The 14,970-nt window shown below is 41.1% G+C and overlaps 1 protein-coding gene across 3 annotated transcripts in view; it reads right to left on the reverse strand.

Moving 5' to 3' along the window:
- Positions 1–1,188: 1,188 nt before the first annotated feature.
- LOC134529106 (calcium uptake protein 1 homolog, mitochondrial) overlaps positions 1,189–14,970 on the reverse strand; it is a 65,536-nt gene continuing 51,754 nt past the window's right edge. For all 3 annotated transcript variants that reach the window (XM_063362841.1, XM_063362843.1, XM_063362842.1), the window contains exons 11-12: positions 13,578–13,667; positions 1,189–1,457 (exon numbers count right to left, since the gene is read on the reverse strand). In XM_063362841.1, coding sequence (XP_063218911.1) covers positions 1,303–1,457; positions 13,578–13,667 — 245 coding nt within the window. In that variant the 3' untranslated portion in view covers positions 1,189–1,302. The remainder of the gene's footprint in view (positions 1,458–13,577; positions 13,668–14,970) is intronic.

The raw sequence follows: 14,970 nt of genomic DNA on the forward strand, positions 1-14,970 counted from the left end.
TAGTAAAGAGAGGAGTTACAAGCTTAAAGACATATGTACATACAATTATATCTATATCCATTGTGCTGTAAATTATTTTTTTCTGTTACAAAAGTTAAGTAAACAAAATTTAATAATTTTTTATAATTATTAATGTGATAATAAATTAGTGTTTTATACATAAAAAAGAAGTGTAATATTTAACACACATACATAAGTACACTCCAATTATTTTTGTTTTATGGTTATGTACTTTTATATTGTCTCAAAAATAAAACTTCAACATGACTTTGTAACCTAAAGTTTTTAACATTTGGCCTGCATTTTGAACCTTAGTTATTAAATGTCAGAGACAAACTTAAACAGTTTACATATCTTAAATTTAGCTTCCCTAAATTTCTCCAACCCGAAGGCAAACTCTAAAACAAAGTAAGAATGTTCAAAATTTCACACTGGTGTAATGTTGTCATTATTAAATTCACCTTTTATATTTTTCTTTTTATTCTAAGTTACAATCAGCCCCAGTCTTTCTGAAGGATTGGAAAGCAACCTATTAAACAAAGGTTGCATTCATAACTCTCTGTTTAAGCATTGCCTTTCTATTCCAAAACAATCTGCAGAATGATAACCTCCAACCCTAGACAAACCGGCATTAAAATCTGCGTTTATGAGAAAACAATAAATAAGAATTTTTTATATTAAAAAATCAAAAAACTTGCTTTTTTTTTTAGCCAGATATATTTTCAGTTGGGATTTTACCTTTAAATTTGGTTATACATGGTAGTCTAATGGAACATGATTGTAAAAGATAATTTCTTACACTTGTTGGTCAGCATTCCCTGCCATACAAAAAATATTCAGTAAACTTGAAACAGTTAGCTCTTCAGGCCACAAAATATAATTTTAAACAGAAAATAATGATGGGTGCAAAACAAATTTTTTAATGTTGGTATGTAAAAAAAAATCTTTGTAAGGTGTTTTAAAACTAATTAAGTTGGAAAACAAAGAAATTAATCACATACATTTCAGTATCTCATGAGTGCTGTGATGTAGTTAGTGGTGTTATTTTACAAATAGATAAGAAAACTGTTTTATATGCCTCAATTTCAAAGAACATTTATACTGTCATAGTTGTCCTCATTGATTGAATAATTTGTAACAAATGAGCTCTAAAATTGTAAGATAATAATCAGCGTAAAACACATTTTTTTGGTAACATTTATTCAATAAAAACATTATTCCTAAACATTATATAAATTAAGTATATTTACAGCAAATATCATAGATAAATATTCATAAATTATGACTGAAAACATTGTTGTTTTAAATGTCCAGCAATGTTGGTTTGGTTTCTTTGGCACATTTTATAACTGACTGGATGAGTTTCACAAAGCCTGTATCTTTAGGTTTCTCCAAACCACGCAGCAAACGATTTTTCATTACTGCAACAAACTCACGGTTGCTCAGCTGACCGTCCACTGCAAACATAACAATATCAGTGAATTAACGACAGAATTGATTTTTTTAATAACATTTATAATTATATTATTTCATTTTGTAATTATCTCTTAATGGTAAAAATAGTATAAATTATAGGTAAGATATAAATACAAGATCATAAAAAAAACAAATACTTAATTACAAATAATAAATGTAAATTTGTTATGTATAAATAAATTACAGTCATCAGTAAGAACACACATGTAAAATGTGTTTGCACTGGATACTGTAATTCATGACAGTTGACAACATGGTATACTAGAGGTGTACATAAAAGTTCTTTTCAGAGAGGTGCTGATGAGAAAGGGAGGAAGTGGGGGGAAGAGAGAGAAAGAGAGAGAAAGAGAGAGAGAAAGAGAGAGAGAAAGAGAGAAAGTGAGAAAGAGAAAGAGAGAAAGTGAGAGAAAGTGAGAAAGAGAAAGAAAGAGAGAAAGAGAGAGAGAAAAAGAGAGAGAGAGGGAGGAGAATTTAAAATTAAGTAATCTACATCATAAAGTATTTAGCTTCATTACTGAGGAACACAAATCTAACAAAGCTCGGAGTCCTCCCTGGGTAAATATTTGGATTTCAAATTGCAAAATGACATTTAAAGTTTTTTTTATAGCTAAACATAAAACCCTCATGAGGATGAAAATGTAATCTACAAACTATTTTACAAAAAAAATCAACTAACATAGGTGGAACATTTCCAACTCAAAATTAATTATTTTAATATCGGGGAAAATATGAATGTTGTATGCTGCAATTTAAATAATTATTTATTCACAATGACAACTTTTAATGTGCACAGTTAATTACAAAAAATACTTGCCAATATTACAGTTAACGAAACTTCTGAACCCAGCAAGCACAAACATGTCCGTCTCATATGACGATATACTAACACAAGTTCCAACAAATTCATTCTGTGTATGAGTGTTAAGGTAGGGAGAATTTACATTTCAAGATGTGCTTCAAGAGTTTCATCTCCTGCTTTAACCCTAAAATGTAGTAGTGTTTAAATTTTACATTAACTTGCTTCTATCAAAAATCTATTCTCTCATATGCTCTCGGTGGAAGGCCCTATTTCTCACAGAATAATACAGTTTTTGAAGTGAAACGTCTCTGCTAAGGGGGCTACAATTTTCGAGCGTTATGAAAATTCTGATCGCACGAGGGGAATAGTTACGTGGTGGGGTATCCGGTAGAGAAAGGGAATAGTTATATACATGGTGGGGGAACCGGTAGAGACGATGGCCGGGGAGAGGTAGAAATGATGCTGCACACTTGCATACTTTCACATCGCATACTTTCACACTTTCCTTGAAGCGCCCGCCGCGCTTCTGTGACGTCATCTCCGTGCCGCAGCCTTCCTTTCCTTCTCCCCTCTTAACCCCTCTCCGCCTCAAGGTGCCAATTTCCCCTTCCCTTTCTTTCCCCCTAGCCTCTCCTCAATTGTAGCGACTGCAACGCCATCTAGCGAATAGTATAAATGAGCGCGTATAACTTTTAATTGTCTATTTCGTGGGTCTCTCTTGGTGGAAGCAGGTCGTCTCTGGCCCGGTCGAGGGGCAGCTCGTCTAGGTAAAATTCTTCAGGAGACGGAGTTAGTGTGTGCACACGATGGCCGTGCGAGTAACGTAAATATTAAATATGCTTGCCAGCCTTGATTTTCAGGTAGCCATCCCTTTTGACTTTGACCTTCACTTAATTTATTTTCTGTGTAATATTTTCTTTGTTTCTTCTTTCTGCTGGAAGCATTTGCTTACTCCCTCCTGCATGTGGTTTTGATTTTAGTTGCTGCGCGACTTGCATTGTCGACAGTGGACTCTTAACTTATTTCAACGGCATCCAGACCACGCTTTGATTGCTTTTGGTTTAGAAGTAAGCACGTTAAGTGCCCGATGCCGCCTTTGTATTTTTTTTTTCATAAGAGCTTTCAGCTCCGTATGACGTAATTTTACGCATCGTTTTGCCTCGATTTTGCCCTCTTTCTTTTCCTCCCAGCTGTACCCCCGACCGGAGCCATTTGGTTAAGGCATACCCCCCGTGATCTAGCATATGTTGTTTGAGCACTTCTCTGTATTACGCTTACCTGGCCTTGGCAGTGAATGTCATCATGACGAGACCCACTGAAAATTGTAGCTGTAACAAACCATGTAACCGATCCCTCGCTTCTCTCTTGGGCTTGCATTTCTGTCCGCGGGACTACGCTCTCTATGAGTAATAGATATTTAATATGTTTTTTTTTCGAGGAGTGCACAATTAACGTTATATTAGGTGTTGGTTTATTATGTAGTACATAATTCCTTGCCCCTACATGTGTTTGGACCGCTCGTATAGTCTGTATGTATATTGAGTCAGTTCCTAAAGTTGTTAACAGCAACGTACGTCTTGTGAATCACGTGTGTAATGACATAATGTTCACTATGATTTTGGTCTTCGCTCGCCTCCGGGCCGTAACGTAATGCGTACGCACGTATACTTGAATATTGGTTTCTCTCCTCTCTTATAGTGTGTGGTAACTGAGTAATAATTTCGCACAGAAATTGAGAAAATGTCTATCCCCATTGTCAGAGGCGACTGTTTTATACTGCATGATCCAGGGCATGCCTAGGAAATTCAACTTGTAACGGAGAGAGAGAAAGAATATTAATTTGTTGCTTGTTGTTTCGTACGATTGTAAGAGATACGCAGTTGTAGTTTGTTTGTTGAATCAGAGTACATTGGGCACAAGGTTCACCCTAGTTTTTTCCATAAGTAAGGACTCAGTAAAGACATAAGGAGTGAAAATCATTGTGAAGGGAATAAACTTCATTAAATGTATGCTAATTTGTATTTGCTACGCACATGCCTCTAGCTGGCATCGAATCCGTTGACAGTGTATGTATATGTGTTAAGTTTGCGAAATTATAACGTTGTTGAGTGCGACTCATGTTCTTTATTTGTATTTATGATTTATCACTTTCTGCTTAACTGTCTTTTCTAGCAAAGACCCCACACACGATTTTCTTGTGCCCCCATACACTTCGCTTGCATGAGTAGGATAATCAGTAGGAGTGTTTGGTGGCGCATGGATGCACCCTGGTGGTATGCTTAACTGGATACCCCCACGCTGCAAACCTGCGCTACTCTGCTTGTTTAGGCAGATTATAGTGATAAATCCGTTTGTATTGTTTGTTTCGGTGCACCATGGCCGTCTCCGTGAGCTGGGTTTACCAGTTGCACAAGACCGATTTGGCGCTGCATCTCGAGGAAAATGGTCTGCCCTTGGCGGACACCGATACCGTCGCCGAGATGAGGGCGCGTTTGGTTGACTACCTGCGTAAATCCGCAGGAGCCGCATCTGAAGTCACGACCAGGCAGCCCCCAGCTGATGTGAGTCCTTCCTCGTCCTCATTTAACGTAAAACTTTTTTTTGCCGCCCTTAAAACCATCCCGTTCCTGGGTGGAAGTGATCCCAGGCAGATCTTAGATTTTGTGATTAAGGCTGAGAGCCTGCATAAATTAAATTTAGTTCCACTTGAGGCTTTTCTGAAAGCACTCTTAAGTAAAGTTACGGACATCCATGTACCTCTGTTAAATGAGGCCATTGCTCAGGGTACGAGCTTTGATAAGTTTAAAAAATCACTGGTATGTTCAGTGTGTCCGCCTAGGGTTCTAGATGCCTGTAAGAGGGAGCTAGTGTGGCGCTTCCAAAACCCAGATGAAACCATTATGGAATATGTCACGTCGGTTACCGCGTACGCGGGAGCCTTAGAGCTGGGTACCCCGGAAGAGGAGTTTGTCCAACTTATTTTGGGTAATTTGGCCCCCGTGGTGTGGCAGAACTGCTCGATGCTCGCTCCTCCCACCTCGCTCGCAAGCCTACGGACTTGGGCGGGCGAAGTGGAAAGTCGCCTTGTTTCTCTTGCTAAGTATCAAGCTGAGTTCCCGGCAAAGCGCCCCAGCTCGGTGAAAAGTGACTCTCGTTTTGACGGACGTATTTTTACGTCGCAGTCCGCCCCCCCCGTTCTCACTCCCCGTAGCCCGAAACTCCGTGACGTGGCAGACACCTCCACGCCTCGTGTGTTTGACAGCCTGCCTCGCGGCGAGCGTTCTGCCCATTTCACGCCTGGGCCCGAGGCGCGGGCCGCAGCTCGCGCGGCCATAAGTTTACCGCCTGAGGTAACCGCGCCCGTGGGCTCGCGGTCCGCGACCTTGACCCAGTCACGGCAGCTAGTGACCTTGGACACCCGCCGCGGAGCCGGCAGGTGTGCCAATTGTAGCGCCTTTGGACACGTCACGTATGAGTGTACTGTTCCGCGGGTGGAAATAAATCAACGTAGATGTTTTCGGTGTAAGGCAGTGGGACATTATAGGAGCGACTGCACGGGAACTGAGAGACAGCCTCGTGCGGAAAACTAATCTGGACGGGACGGAAAAGAGGTCGTATCCGTCGGCTACTCAAAAAATCCTCTGAACCCACTCATTTACATTTCCTCCCAATTAAAATTCAGAAACATTTATTTCCAGCCTTAGTCGATACCGGTGCTACCCGGTCTGTTATTAGTGAAAAATGTTTCATCACATTAGTGCAGTTGTACCCTCAACTTTCACAACGAGTTGTATCGGATGATTCTGTAAGGAATATCGTTGTCGCTAACGGGCAAGGCATACGCACATGTAAATCTATTATAATTCATTTTAAAATCCATGGATTTTCCTGGAGTTGGCCGTTTGTCGTTGTCCCCGGGATTTTGCCGAATCTAATCCTTGGCTTAGATTTTTTGGGCAAATCACGCTGTCGACTCAGTCCCGCCAACCATGAATTGCAATTTGATTTCGCTCCTGCTGTAAAAATTCGTTTGCGTCATGAGGTCCGCGAACCCATAGTTATGAGTTGCAATGATTCCGATAACGCGATGCGCGATCAAGCCATCGCCGCTCTCGTGCGGGAGTTTCCTGACGTGATAACACGTAAGATCGGCAGATGTGACATCTTGCCTTTTCGTTTTCATGTTACCGACGAAGTGCCCGTTTTTGCCAAATATTTGAAGGTTTCTCCCCCTAAGCTGCAGGCCATGCGCGCCATTATCGACAGATTACTCGCTGCCGGCGTCGTTACCCCTTCGACATCCGAGTTTTGCACCCCTACTTTTTTGGTTGCTAAGAAGGGGGGCTCTGAGTGGCGCCTTGTGCATAACTTTAAACCTCTCAACAAGAAGGTAATTCATCCAGTTTGGCCAATACCGACGGTAGAGAGCGCCTTACAACACTTGGGTAAAGCCAAAATATTTTCCATCATCGACCTCAACGACAGTTACCATCAATGCTTGCTTGATCCCGCCTGTAGAAAATACACTGCCTTTTCAACCCCTTTTGGCCACTACGAATTCAACAGAATTCCGATGGGTGTAAGTTTCGGGAGCGAAGCCATGAGCCGTGTTCTGGACCATGTGCTAAGCGACCTTAAATACAAATTTGTTTTTAACTATATCGACGACATAATTGTATATAGTAATTCACTTTCAGAACATCTTGATCACCTTAAGCAAGTCTTGGCACGTCTGAGAAACGCGCATCTTACTGTTAATCCACATAAAATTTCCTTGGCACAAGACTCAGTAAAATTTTTAGGCTATGTAATTTCAGAAGGGAAACTTCACATGGATCCGGATAAGGTCGCCCCCGTGGCTACTTTTCCGCGTCCAAAGACTTTGAAGGGAATTCAAAAATTTCTCGGCATGCTGGGGTATTATGCGCGTTTTATCCCAGATTTTGCCACGATTTGCGCGCCGTTGAATCGGTTGCGAAAGAAAAACGCTGCTTTTGTTTGGGGTGAGGAACAGGAAACGGCCTTTCAATCTCTAAGAAAATGTTTGTGTTCCGCCCCCGTGTTAATTCTCCCCGACTTCAATAAACGTTTTGCCCTGCAGGTTGATGCTTCCTCAGTAGCCCTTGGAGCCGTCCTCGGACACATGGAGAACGGAAAATTGAGACCAATTGCTTTCGCAAGTCGAACCCTCTCAGAGTCAGAGCGCCGCTTGGGCACCTATGAGAAGGAGGCCCTTGCGTGCCTTTTCGGACTCGAAAAATTCGAGTGTTACTTGGATTGTAGAGAGTTCGACCTGTATACAGACAACCAGGCCTTAAGTTGGCTGTGCAATCATCCCTCGCAGCTCGGGAAGCTTGGGCGTTGGATACTGCGGTTGTCAAAATTCCGATTTGTAATCCATCACCTAAGAGGTGCGGAGAACGTTGTGGCCGACAGTTTATCTAGAATGTTCAACCCGGATGATTTTGAAATTGATAACCCTTCCCCCCCGGATGCGGTTGAGTTTATTTCGGTGTGCAAAATCTTCCCCGAATCCTTCATAAACCTGAAAGCCTGCCAGCAGGATGATCCTGCATGTATTCGAATCCGGAACGATTTGCAATGTGGAATGGCCTTACCCTTTGCCGAGAAGGATGGGTTGTTAGTGTATGCTGGCCCGTCAGGACGAGCTCAGAAAGTTGTCGTTCCTGAAAAACTTAAGGGTATGATTATCACATATTTCCATGCCTCACTTGTGGGTGGGCACATGGGAATAGATAAAACGTATCGTAAAATTGCCCAACATTTTTTCTGGCCAGAAATGCGTCAAGACGTGCGCGATTTTGTACGCGCCTGTATTGACTGTCAGCTATCAAAGCCCCCACACAATGCTAAAGTAGGGCTTTACTGTGCCGACGCTCCCGTCGCCCCTTGGCAGGTTCTGCATATTGATATTTTCGGACCGCTGACGCGATCAAAAAAGGGCAACGTATGCTTATTAGTAATTCTAGATATTTTTACTAAATTTGTTGTTTTAACCCCCCTTAAAAACATGAAGGCGTCGTCCATAGTAAAAGTTCTTAAGGAACAGGTGTTTAAAATCTTAGGCCCGCCGTGTATTGTAGTATCAGACAACGCTAAATACTTTCAGTCGAACTTATACAAAAATTTCTTGTTTGAATTTTCTGTAAAGCCGGTGTACAGTTCACCGTATTTTCCACAGGGAAATATGAGTGAGAGAACCAACAAGGTTCTCAAGGGAATTTTCACTTCGTTCTACCGCGCCGACCAGACTCTCTGGGACGCCGATCTTGAACTTTTAAATATTGGTTTGAATGCAGCTCATCACAGTTCTACAGGGCATCCCCCCTCCGTGCCTTTCCTGGGGAGGGAACTTACCTTACCCTTGCTCAACCAGTGGGGGTTGCCACCTGTCGACTCTAGTTTGTCAAGTGTAGAGTTAGATCGTGTCTTGGAAGACGTTACTAAGAATTTAGCTAAGGCTAGGGAAAACGTGGCACGAAATTATGATGCAAAAAGGGCAGCCCATTCATTCGCTGTTGGCGACGTTGTGCTCTGCCGCTCTTACGTTTTGCCCTCATTAGCGGCTAGCCTAAACGTCAAACTTTTGCCGCCCTATGACGGGCCGTTTTTGATTACTAAGTTTTTAGCAACTAACACTGTTCAGTTACAGCTAATGAGCAATAAACGTAAGTGGCGTAAGGCACACGTAACACAGCTAAAGCGTTTCATTCAGTGATTTAATGCAACGTTTTGGCGGCTAGTGGAAACCTTAAGATACTTAAGTTTTTTTTTTTTTTTTTTTTTTTTTTGGTGTGTGTGTTACTTCTTTAGGTATGTTTTCTAATTAGATTGTAGAATTGTTAGTAACAGGATACAGTGTTCAGTCGCAGTTCAGTTGATGATTACAGTTTCCTTCAAGCGCGCGCGCCTCCTTTCTACCCCTCCCTTGGGCTGTGCGCGGACAACTCTACGAGAAGCCTGCTACGTCTCTGCTTTGCCGCTGCCCCTCCGCCCCCTACGCCGCCAGCCCTTGACTGCTGCGGGGTGAGGAGACTGTTGGACGGCGTGGAGATCTGGTGACAGACTCTCCGCTGTTCGGACGCCACCGCCGCCGCGGTTCAGCTCTAGAGGTATTCTCGGCCCGCCAGAAGACGTCTGCGGGAAGGATGCTGCAGAGTTCCGATGTCCGCCACTTAGCGCTGAGTGGCTGAGACGAGGAAAAGCGCCGAGCGCTGCCTGAACCCCTTGCAACCTTGTACCGCCAGAATAGGTCACCTGATACGGCGCTTATCGTTTCTCTCTTTCACTTCAGAAAAAATGGAGGGGGACCTGTCAGCGACACGTCGGACGCGAGTCGCCTGTATTCTACTTGTGCAGCACCAAGGAGATCGCGGTCCCCTGTTGGAGCTGCCACCCGTCGCACCGCTGAAACGAACACGTTGCTGCCCCCTCCAGCGGCACGATCCGGCTAGTTTCAAGTCATTTCTACATCGTCTGAATCAAGGCGTTCGCAAGATACAAGAAGTTGGCTCATGTCACAAACACTGAACTTCAACACGACTTTAAGCTCGGGCTCACAGGGCAGAAGACTTCGTAAGGGGTGGGGGTTGAAGCGCCCGCCGCGCTTCTGTGACGTCATCTCCGTGCCGCAGCCTTCCTTTCCTTCTCCCCTCTTAACCCCTCTCCGCCTCAAGGTGCCAATTTCCCCTTCCCTTTCTTTCCCCCTAGCCTCTCCTCAATTGTAGCGACTGCAACGCCATCTAGCGAATAGTATAAATGAGCGCGTATAACTTTTAATTGTCTATTTCGTGGGTCTCTCTTGGTGGAAGCAGGTCGTCTCTGGCCCGGTCGAGGGGCAGCTCGTCTAGGTAAAATTCTTCAGGAGACGGAGTTAGTGTGTGCACACGATGGCCGTGCGAGTAACGTAAATATTAAATATGCTTGCCAGCCTTGATTTTCAGGTAGCCATCCCTTTTGACTTTGACCTTCACTTAATTTATTTTCTGTGTAATATTTTCTTTGTTTCTTCTTTCTGCTGGAAGCATTTGCTTACTCCCTCCTGCATGTGGTTTTGATTTTAGTTGCTGCGCGACTTGCATTGTCGACAGTGGACTCTTAACTTATTTCAACGGCATCCAGACCACGCTTTGATTGCTTTTGGTTTAGAAGTAAGCACGTTAAGTGCCCGATGCCGCCTTTGTATTTTTTTTTTCATAAGAGCTTTCAGCTCCGTATGACGTAATTTTACGCATCGTTTTGCCTCGATTTTGCCCTCTTTCTTTTCCTCCCAGCTGTACCCCCGACCGGAGCCATTTGGTTAAGGCATACCCCCCGTGATCTAGCATATGTTGTTTGAGCACTTCTCTGTATTACGCTTACCTGGCCTTGGCAGTGAATGTCATCATGACGAGACCCACTGAAAATTGTAGCTGTAACAAACCATGTAACCGATCCCTCGCTTCTCTCTTGGGCTTGCATTTCTGTCCGCGGGACTACGCTCTCTATGAGTAATAGATATTTAATATGTTTTTTTTTCGAGGAGTGCACAATTAACGTTATATTAGGTGTTGGTTTATTATGTAGTACATAATTCCTTGCCCCTACATGTGTTTGGACCGCTCGTATAGTCTGTATGTATATTGAGTCAGTTCCTAAAGTTGTTAACAGCAACGTACGTCTTGTGAATCACGTGTGTAATGACATAATGTTCACTATGATTTTGGTCTTCGCTCGCCTCCGGGCCGTAACGTAATGCGTACGCACGTATACTTGAATATTGGTTTCTCTCCTCTCTTATAGTGTGTGGTAACTGAGTAATAATTTCGCACAGAAATTGAGAAAATGTCTATCCCCATTGTCAGAGGCGACTGTTTTATACTGCATGATCCAGGGCATGCCTAGGAAATTCAACTTGTAACGGAGAGAGAGAAAGAATATTAATTTGTTGCTTGTTGTTTCGTACGATTGTAAGAGATACGCAGTTGTAGTTTGTTTGTTGAATCAGAGTACATTGGGCACAAGGTTCACCCTAGTTTTTTCCATAAGTAAGGACTCAGTAAAGACATAAGGAGTGAAAATCATTGTGAAGGGAATAAACTTCATTAAATGTATGCTAATTTGTATTTGCTACGCACATGCCTCTAGCTGGCATCGAATCCGTTGACAGTGTATGTATATGTGTTAAGTTTGCGAAATTATAACGTTGTTGAGTGCGACTCATGTTCTTTATTTGTATTTATGATTTATCACTTTCTGCTTAACTGTCTTTTCTAGCAAAGACCCCACACACGATTTTCTTGTGCCCCCATACACTTCGCTTGCATGAGTAGGATAATCAGTAGGAGTGTTTGGTGGCGCATGGATGCACCCTGGTGGTATGCTTAACTGGATACCCCCACGCTGCATCCTAATTGCACAATAGCGTAATTTAGTGCTCGCATACTTGCAGATATTTTTTTTTTTAAATGTGACCTCAGTCAAAGAGAATTATGTTCCCTATACCTAATAATATAATCAGCAAGAAGTCTCACTTCTGTCATGCGTGGACTCCACGCATACATTTTTTTTTTTACTATGGGAGTTAGTTTTTTCCTGTTTTTGGCTAATTTATTGTTGACAGGCTTGCTTAGTTGTAACTGGATGTTATCTGTTTTATTTTCATGCACAAAGAAAAAAATTTTGAGCCACAGTGCGAGCCTTTTTGTGTATTCCCTTGCCTCATGATATCTTAACTCAGCCTTGGCTTTTTTCCTCTTAAAAGAGCGTTCTTAAACAAGGAACCTAACTCAATATGCATCCTTTTACCTTGTTATTAATCTGCTGCAAAAACTGCACAGAATTAGCAAAAAGCAATTTTCTTGTCTGAAAGTATGCCAACCAACAAAATTCAAACAACCAGCTTCTTTGCAATTTCAAATTACTCTCACTTGGTAGAAAAGTGTTACCTTTCACTACATAATCACGTATCTGTTAGAATTTATATTCTTCCTGGTCTGAGAATGGGAAGGCAGAATAATATTGTTGGCTTGGGCCTGCCTGGCCTAGATCTATCACAACATTTTCACCATTATCAATTTAAACCTTACGTTAAAAATCAAGAAGTTTTTTTACATACACCCATTTGAGGCCTAGGGGCACCAGTTGTGAGATGAGACTTCCTTAAGTTCAGTATGTTGTTGTTTATCCCTTTCCTCCATGTCAGTAGTTTTTTTTTGTTTTTTTATTAACTTGACTAAAATAGTTTTATAACTTCTTCATAGTCACTGTCAACTCAAATACTGATCACTGGATATAAATAAACTATGAAAGCAGAACATACACTGCTACACAACACAAAGCACTCATTTGCAACGCTGCTACACCAGTTTGCCTGCTGTTTGCTTTCAATTGATATTCTTTTGTTGGTAAGAATGTTTGATTGTTTAAGGTTTCAGATATGGGGAGGGGGGATATACAACCCCAATCACTCCCCCCCCCCCCCCTCAACACGACAAAAACAACTGTAGTTAACATCTTTCCTAACTTCAATCACTTGTAATCAAAGCAAGTTCAGGTTAGAAGTTACGCCAGTCTCATTTGTGGAAACTGTAGACTAGACGTCTGGGACAGGTTCCACCATCGGTAGAGCTTTGAGAGAAAATTATGTCATGGCTATCCTAGTGTCTACATTTTTTTCTCTGAGGTTTGTACATTTATAATACCTTTTGCAGGATGGAAGTTTAACAAGGAAAATGGTTATCATGATCAGCCATTATGTGTTGCTGGAGTAAATGGAAATACAATATAGTGGCCAAGAACAGTACTGCAAGCTCATAACAAAGAAGGGAGAAAAGAGATTATTTAATATTACGTTTAAGAGGAAAGGTGAAGAAGCAGGTAGGCTATCATCGCGTAATGCATGATCCTTGGCAGTGGCATGGGTTGGCATCATTTTTATTTGCATTGTTAACTCTGAAACATAATGGGACAGTAAAACGTTCTGCACTGAATAAATTAAAAGGAAATAATTACTTGCAACTTTTCTGAAAGTACTAAGAAATGTAAAATGAATTGGTTTTTATTTTGTAGCTTCTTCCTCACATTGAAGTAATTGGTTCAACCGTGTACATGACTGTTGGGAATAATTGGTACTTAACCAGATCTCACGAGGAGATGATAAGCTGCTACTAATTAATGCTAATAACTAATCATACAAATGTCTTAAAAATAATTTTACGTTTAAAACAATTTTAGAAAAGCTGAAATAATATGAACATAACACAAACATTTATTTTACTGACTTAATAGCTATAACACTTACAGTTTTCATCAAAAATGGTGAAAACTACACTGATGACATGGTCACTCAGATCAACATGGGCCACAGTCTTCGCCACATGTTTCAACGTAGCTGCAACCAACAGAAACACAATAGGACACTACTAATTAAACTTTTCCAATAAACTTAACACACTTATAAATTTCCACAACATATACCTATAAAATTTGCAATCCCTATTTGAGAATAATAAAAAAGTTAAAACAAATGGTTTACTGACTTTAAACCTTAAGCCATATTTAAAAGAACATATTCTCTAAACATTGAAATGGTATACAAAGAGTAATAGATATCATTGAATTGCATTTGTTTTTGAGGTAAACTGTTTTTTTGGTTTCCTTAGATATTTCTTTACTATAGAATCAGTTTAGGCTTGAGACGACTCAAGAGCAGGCTGTCGTTTTTAAGCATCACGTGGTCCAGGCAAGCATTTGGTCTGGCTGGCTGTAGCCTGGTCAGCCGCCCGCTGTCTAGTTAAGGGTAGGGGAGAGGGAGGGGAAAGGGGGGAAGAGAGAGAGAGAGAGAGAGAGAGAGAGAGAGAGAGAGAGAGAGAGAGAGAGAGAGAGAGAGAGAGAGAGAGAGAGAGAGAGAGAGAGAGACAGAGCTAGCAATGCACTGTGCTGCAGGAAAGGCATGGTGGGGACTGTACGGCCGTAAATTTGATATTATAATTAAAAATTGCATCTTCAAAGCAAATAAAGTGAGACGTCAGAAAAAGGGTATGAAAAAGGTAAAATGCCCCCCCCCCCCCCTCCCCGAAAAACAATGTTTTCCCCAAAATTTGATCAAAAAGTTTGGTTATCAATAAAAAGCTGTATCAATAAAAAGCTGGAGTTAAATTATCCTCCATAAATAATATACATAAAATCCACCAACTTATATTTATTTATTTATTTATTTCCGAAATTCTACCAAATTAGGAACAAAAAGTAAGTATATTGTTTTATTAAAAAAAAATAATATCCTAAGCAAATTGAGTTGAAATTAAGATATCGCATATGAATAATTAACATATTACAACTAGCCTTATTCACACCAGTTTCCAAAATTTTATTTCTGTAAGGGTTGTATCGGGGGTAAAATTTGTTTTAGAAAGAAAAATTCATATCACCAAATCGACTAAAAGGGAAAGGAAAGTGTTCAATCATGAAAACATACATAAATAATTGATTAGTGTGTGTACAATTTTTTTGTTATTAAAAATTTGACTGCTGAGGAGGAGGAAAAATAGTTGTGTTTGGTTTTATAGTTAAAAAAATATCTAAACCTTATCAATGGAGAAGTAAGATTTTAGGTAAAACAAACAAAAATTACCAACTCCTTTTATTATCATACGAAATTTCACCCTTTGGGGTTGGTTTTATGAGAAAAATCC

The sequence above is a fragment of the Bacillus rossius genome, chromosome 2 (genome assembly GCF_032445375.1).
Source record: "Bacillus rossius redtenbacheri isolate Brsri chromosome 2, Brsri_v3, whole genome shotgun sequence".
Taxonomy (NCBI): Eukaryota; Metazoa; Arthropoda; class Insecta; order Phasmatodea; family Bacillidae; genus Bacillus; species Bacillus rossius.